The sequence below is a fragment of the Populus alba genome, chromosome 2, assembly GCF_005239225.2.
Source record: "Populus alba chromosome 2, ASM523922v2, whole genome shotgun sequence".
Taxonomy (NCBI): Eukaryota; Viridiplantae; Streptophyta; class Magnoliopsida; order Malpighiales; family Salicaceae; genus Populus; species Populus alba.
The window spans coordinates 1,820,964-1,827,421 of NC_133285.1; the positions used below are offsets into that span (position 1 = coordinate 1,820,964).

General features: G+C 32.1%; 1 protein-coding gene across 3 annotated transcripts; it reads right to left on the bottom strand.

Annotated features, from left to right (window-relative positions):
* Positions 1-646: 646 nt before the first annotated feature.
* Positions 647-3,126, bottom strand: LOC118052729 (uncharacterized). 3 transcript variants are annotated; one of them, XM_035063761.2, is made up of 3 exons: positions 2,920-3,126; positions 2,783-2,848; positions 647-1,850 (listed from the first exon to the last, which is right to left on the bottom strand). In XM_035063761.2, exons 1-3 carry the CDS (start codon positions 2,965-2,967, stop codon positions 1,794-1,796), a joined length of 171 nt encoding a protein of 56 aa, XP_034919652.1. In that variant the 5' UTR covers positions 2,968-3,126; the 3' UTR covers positions 647-1,793. The 3 variants fall into 3 exon arrangements, with proteins under 3 accessions (XP_034919652.1, XP_034919653.1, XP_034919654.1); XM_035063762.2 differs by lacking the exon at positions 647-1,850 and adding an exon at positions 2,100-2,411 and having other exon boundaries at positions 2,920-3,102; XM_035063763.2 differs by lacking the exon at positions 647-1,850 and adding an exon at positions 2,384-2,522 and having other exon boundaries at positions 2,920-3,122.
* Positions 3,127-6,458: the final 3,332 nt, after the last annotated feature.

The window sequence follows — 6,458 nt, forward strand, 5'->3', positions numbered from 1 at the left end:
TTTATTTTAGATTTTAGGTAAGATCTCCACATTTGAATTCAAGAATTCTTTTTAACATTTTCTTTCCAAATTTGAACAGGGTAATGATGTGAAAAACAGATCTATCTTTATTGCTTAAAAAAAGTGTTTAATTACTTCTCTATTTGCAGTTGGTGACTTTAATTAATGAGGGCAAATGAAGATTAATCTTAAATCTAATTTGAATGAATCCAGTAATTTTTTAAAACAAAAGTAATCATCTTGTATATCATTTGCTGATTTTTTTCTACTTTGGTAAATGTTAAAAGATGGCTTTGTTAAAAGAGGGGAAAGGTGTGGGAGTGGTATAAAATAAGATGGAGTTTGAAAGTGTGGTTATAGTTATTTTTTAAATTATTTTTTATTTAAAAATATATTAAAATAATATATTTTTATTTTTAAAAAATTATTTTTGATATCAATATATCAAAATGATCTAAAAATATTTAAAATTATTAATTTAAAATAAAAAAATAATTTGTTTACAACGTAAAAAGAAACTATCAAATAAAAAATAAAATGATTTAGATCTGAGCATCAAGGTAAGGAGTAGAACTGATCGGGATCTGTAAAGAGATTCCTTTACATTGGGCAATCTGGGCCCTCCACGTGTTCACACATGGGATGGAATGGTCTCACTCAGGCGCTTATCACAGTCCGTGGAACAGCCTCGATAAAGGAACGCTATGATACCTTGGTCAGGCCATCGGCCTCACTCTATTTCTTTAATTGTCAAATACAAACCGTGTTTGTTTTTATAGTAATAATTATTTTTTAAAATATTTTTTATTTAAAAATATATCTAAATAATATTTTTATTTTATAAAATATATTTTTAACATATAAAAATATAAAAAAATTAATTTTAAATAAAAAAAATAAGAAATTTGGGAACACGGCTAGTCACGTTCCCATAGACGAACAATTGGGCCGAGGTATTAGCGTAGTGCATCTTGGAACGACATGTCACCCCCAGCTAATTTCATTTGTAAACGACCTCGCTGCAGTTAAAACGGTAGAAACTGCCAATCTGAATTCATCTGACCTGTCTTAATTATAACTTGAAGGGCCAAACCCAAAATCAAGGAGAAAAACGATGCAATCAACATTGGAATTTCCAAAACTGCTCGAGAAAGGGAGGTCGAGTCAAGCTTGAAACCCTAATTTTAGGTAAAGGATGAAGAAAGTGAACAAGTTGACATAATAAATTCCTCATCACGAACATGGATAGTGATTGATGTTGCACGTGACAAATTAATCAGAAAGCCCCAAAGAATTTTAAGGGGAAAAAAATCGACGAGAAAGAGAACCAAGCTGCAAATCTGTCTCCAGGAGAAGAGGATGTAAGAAAAGAACGTCATGTACAAAAGAAACGTGACATAGAGGCAGTATTCGAGTCTTTGAGATGCATGGGAAGACAAACAAAGGCTCGACAGTGCCTACCACATACATGAAGAAAACGAGTAAAAACAAAAAAAGAGGTCAAGGAACTACTTTGCTCAATGCAAGGCTTACAAAAATGTTTACCATGAATGGAATAATGTGGTTAGGAAATAATCACAAAATATGTTTAGATTACCGATAAACAAGAAAACAAATAAAATGATCAGCACCACTGAGCATCACAACCATAGTGAATAGACAACACTTACATTTCTAAGAGATCTCAAGCTAATTGTTTCTTCGACGGCTGGGATAATTCAGGTGAAAATGCTGATTCATGAATATGAAAGCTCACTTGATCTAGCAATGAATACGTTGTGAACAAAAGGCGATCAAAATAGATCAACTGCAAACATTCGGGGAAGAGCAGAGTATCCAAAATCTTGAATCTTGATACATGCCCTTCCAAAAACCATTAAAAAAAAAAAGAAGGGGAAAACCTATAGCAAAAACTTGTTTCTGCCATTTACTTGAGCATCAACTGGTAGAACAAAACCTTGAAACAGAAAAGGCCAAGTTCTTTGAAATACTTGCTTCAATAAGACAGCATAACTATAGAGCTTAAAGAAGTGGTAATGAACAATAATTATCCAGGTAGGAATCACCAAGCACAACTGTTCTGTATTCAAAAAGAAGAATGTAAAAGCCTCGAGTAATGGTATATGAATCCAGTAATCTGCAAAACAATTGTTCTTCTACATGTTCAATTCATAGAAAACTATGTCTAACTTCCTCAGAAATGAAAATTAACAGCAGCCATTCTCGTGATTCATAAAAAAATTAATTGAAAAAACTCCTGATTCTCTAAATCAAGAGTCATCTTTTGCATACGAGTAATCCTATCCAATGGCAAGCATTTGAAAGATCCATGGTCATTTATTTCATCATTCAACACTATCTCCTCAGTGATGTGCCTTAGCTTCCGCCTTGTTACGCGAATTCACTTTCATCTGATAGTCAAAGAAATCAATTTTTTTCTCTCAGAAATTAACAATCATTCCCAACAAATCCTCAAACGATGAATTCTCTTAACGAAATCGACAGAATGTAACAACAAACGGCTGCATCCAAATGTTATCACGAATCAAATTTGAATCGAAACGTTAATAACTTGCGTACAACAAATTGCCAGATCAAGGCCAATCTAATCAAAATTTTCGCATAATTAGCTTATTGATTTGTAAGTGAATAAAATCTATTCATTTATTATTCCATGAAAACAGCTTAATCAAATTGATAAGTATAAAATAAAACTGATAACAGCAACAGATCTGCCTAGCAAATGATCAATAAAATCAAGAAAGGTTAAACAAGTTATTACCTTGAGAATCTTGAGCTTCACACTTCCATAAACCAAGCCAAAACTGAATGCCGAAGCACGCGCCACCTACACATAAATCAACTTTTTAAAGGTCAGGAATCGATCGGAAGGAAGAGAGTGGAGAGAGATTTGCTCACCAGAGCGAGAGTGCTGGCGCCGGAGTAAGGACCTGGAGGTGGAGTCATTTGATCAGTTGGAGATCTGATCAAGAAAATCCTAGATCAGAACTCCGGTGAAGCTAAGTAGAAGGTGGGACTTGTCGATTCTGATTTTTTCTTCTGCGCGATCCTAATATCCAAATCTTCCTCTCGAATAGCTTTTTCACGGGTCGGGTTGCCAACCTCAATGTCAAGTCACCCCCGCAAACATCAAACGCAACGTTTCGATTTTTTATCTATCAATTAAATTGTCTTTGTTTTTCCGGTATTTTTAAATTTTAATTTTTTAAAGATTTAAATTATTTATTTATATTTTTAGATGTGCTAATATAAAAATATAAAAAATATATATTATTTTGATGATGGATGAAATATTTTTTATATAAAAAAATATGCTTATTCTACACATTTCTTATAACATATGTAAAAAATAAAATTTAAAAGGCATAATTGAAAATAAATAAATTCAATTTTAAAAAAAAATAAGACCCAAGACAATCAGAGTTAACCTGATAAACCTGCAAACTATATATCATGGATATTATTGGATGTTATAATTTTTTATTTCTAAAATAATTTTTTATTTAATTATATGCCAACTAGAAGGATAAGACTTTCTTTATATCAAATATCAATTTTTTTTCTTAGAAAAATAAGGGTGATGCGTGGGAATACAATAAAAAATAACAACAAAAGGAGGGTTTTTTTAAAATCAAATAAAAAAATACCTTTAAAAAACAAACAATAAAATTATTTATTTTGAAAGAAATATTAAGGGGTTAAGAATACATCAAATTAATAATTAAAAAAAAGAAGCCAATGCATTGAATTAAATAATATTCTATAAAATATCATAAAAAATTGTTAAAAATTTTATTTAAAAAGAACAATAAAAAAATTCAATGAAAAAAAAATTTAAATAATAAAATTAAAAAGAAAAAGACTAGAGAACAAAAAAAAAGTTCAGTTACTTGTGGCTGTTGTCTTAGGTGGCTCGCATGCCTGGGATAACATTTTTTTGCGAACAATCCCTTTATTTTTAGACAACACTTCATCTACTTTGACAAATAACATGTTGTTTCTCTTCAGATTATGGCTATCATGGTAATTGAAAAACCAATGGAGTTTTTTCTCTCTTAAAAACATAGTTTTGAAACCTGACCCGGTCAAGTGATCGGGTCACGGGTCAGATGGGTTGACTCGGGTTAACTCGGGTCAACCCAAAAAAAAGAGGCATAGATAAGATAGAGAGATTTGTGACCTTCCTCCTGCAAAAAAGAACTTCAACTTCTCTTCACTGTAGGTTGTTGATCCAACCAACAAATACAAACCTATGAAACCAGGACGAACAGACAAAAGCCACAAAGTAACATTGGTTAACACAGATGAAAAATGAACTAAAACAGATAATACAGAGAGAGACCAAGAGGAACAAGAACATAGAGAGACAAAGGGAACAAGAGAAATAAAAAAATAAATAAAGAGAAGACAAGCAGAGAAAAGCAAGAACAGAGGTGAAGTGAACGAAAAACAAAAGTATGGAAGAAAAAAGTAACATTGGTTAGCCAGCCCTCCATCACCATCGCCTTCGTCTTTAAGTAGCAGCTCCAGGTAAGTCTTTCTTTCTCTTTCCCCCTCTTTCAATTCTTAATAATAGTTAAAAGTAACAAACATGGATTGTGGATCATAAAGAACAGCAAACGAATATGTATGTAAGAAATGGTGAAGGTGACAGACCCAGTAATTGTGGCTGTGGCAGTAAAGGCACTATGACGGGGGATCGTGAGGTAGCATGTTGATAGCAGAGTAGTGCCGCACCAGGTGGGAGATTCAAACCTTTTTTTTCAAAGACGAAGAGTAACATTAATTAGGTTTATTGCTTCTTCTTCTTCTATTTTCAATCTTCAGTGTTTTGGCATTTTAGATGGCAAAAAACGACGTTGTTTAATGACAGTGAAAAAAAATAAAAATGACCGGGTCTCACCCGGGTTTGGCCGGGTGAACCGGGTCAAATCGCCGGGTCGACCGGGTTTTCCCGGGCCAATTCCCGAGCGGGTTTTTGCCTCAACCAGGACCGGTCCTAGGCCCGGGTCAGCCGGGTCCCGGGTCAACCCGTCGGGCCGGGCCGGGTTTTAAAACACTGCTTAAAAACCTATTTTCCAACCAATGTTTACCCAAAAATATATAGAAGACACCTTGACATGTTGATAAATTCATTCATGACCTAAGAAATTGTCAGAAAAACTCCAAAGCAACATGAAATAAAAAAATAATAATTTTGAGCCCCTATCTCTTTTTAAGCATTTTGAAAGTGAAAAAACACCTAAGTGAAACTATTCTTACAAAAAAAACTTGTTGACACTAGAATCGATTATTTTGGTGGCTGAGATCCATGTTAATGAAGATTTTCTCTCTCTATAGTCAAAATCTAGTAACTTTTTATATTCTCTCTCGAATTAGGGAATGGAAAATAAATACAATGAAGTTTTCGTAGCTTCATATTAGATTTTTTTAACATAATAAAAAAGGGATTGTTTTTTTTTATTGGTGAGGAGATAAAAGGCAACTATAATTTAATGGTGGTACAATGTATGAAAGTTAGACATAACATTATGTCTCTAAATGCGAATCTATTAAAACTAGTAATATAAGCTCAACACGTAGATATTCATAATATCAATAAAAAATTAGTCTAATCCAATATATCAAACTTTCTCGGGTATAAAACAAAAATAAATAGTTAGGTTTATAATTTATAAAATATCAAAAATTAATTTGGATACACTCATGAACTAAAACCCAACGATTAAGTATAAAACTAAAACTTAAGGGTTTTCCCATAGTTAGAATTGTTTACACACTCACGGAACACTATAAACCTCCTATGCTTTTTTTAGTGATTCATCTTGGTCCTCTGAGTATAATTTTGAGTGATTTAATCTTAATTGAAAGCAAATTGCTTTAGATTTCTTAGTCAATGGTGGAATTAGAATAAAAAGGATCGTAATGAAAAAGGCGCAAAACATGAGTGGCATGTCATAAATTTCAGAAAAAATACACTTATATCCTCAAACTTTCAAGATAACACAAATTATACAATTTAGATCTCTTTAAATTTTAAAAAAATTATTTTTTGTACAAAAATTTATTTGCATTATTTTCAGTTTCTAATTAGAGAGATGAGAGAGAGATAGAGGGATTACTAAATTTTAGTGATGGAAGAGACAATTACGTTTCAAGCTATTTTTGACGACAAAAATAGATTTTATTTTTGTTTCCATGAGTTCCATGAGACTAGAGGGGTTTTATGATGGTTGTTTGGTATCTCAATACTTCTTTAAGAAATAGTTATAGATTGAAAAAGATAAATCTAAACCGGTTTGACCTTGGGATTTTGGACTATTTTTTTAGTATTTTGAGTTGATAAATTGGCTTGTGGGTGTTCTAAGGGCGTTAACAAAGTGTTATTAATTAAAATGACTTAAAAATTATGTTTTTTGGCCAAGAGAAACATTGCC

What these genes read in the sequence shown, in the direction of transcription:
- LOC118052729 (XM_035063761.2), bottom strand. Translation starts at nt 2,967, where the DNA reads ATGACTCCACCTCCAGGTCCTTACTCCGGCGCCAGCACTCTCGCTCTG. An exon ending in GCGCCAGCACTCTCGCTCTG is followed by an intron (nt 2,849 to 2,919) that starts GTGAGCAAATCT and finishes ATTTATGTGTAG; the next exon opens with GTGGCGCGTGCTTCGGCATT. An exon ending in TGAAGCTCAAGATTCTCAAG is followed by an intron (nt 1,851 to 2,782) that starts GTAATAACTTGT and finishes GCATGTATCAAG; the next exon opens with ATTCAAGATTTTGGATACTC.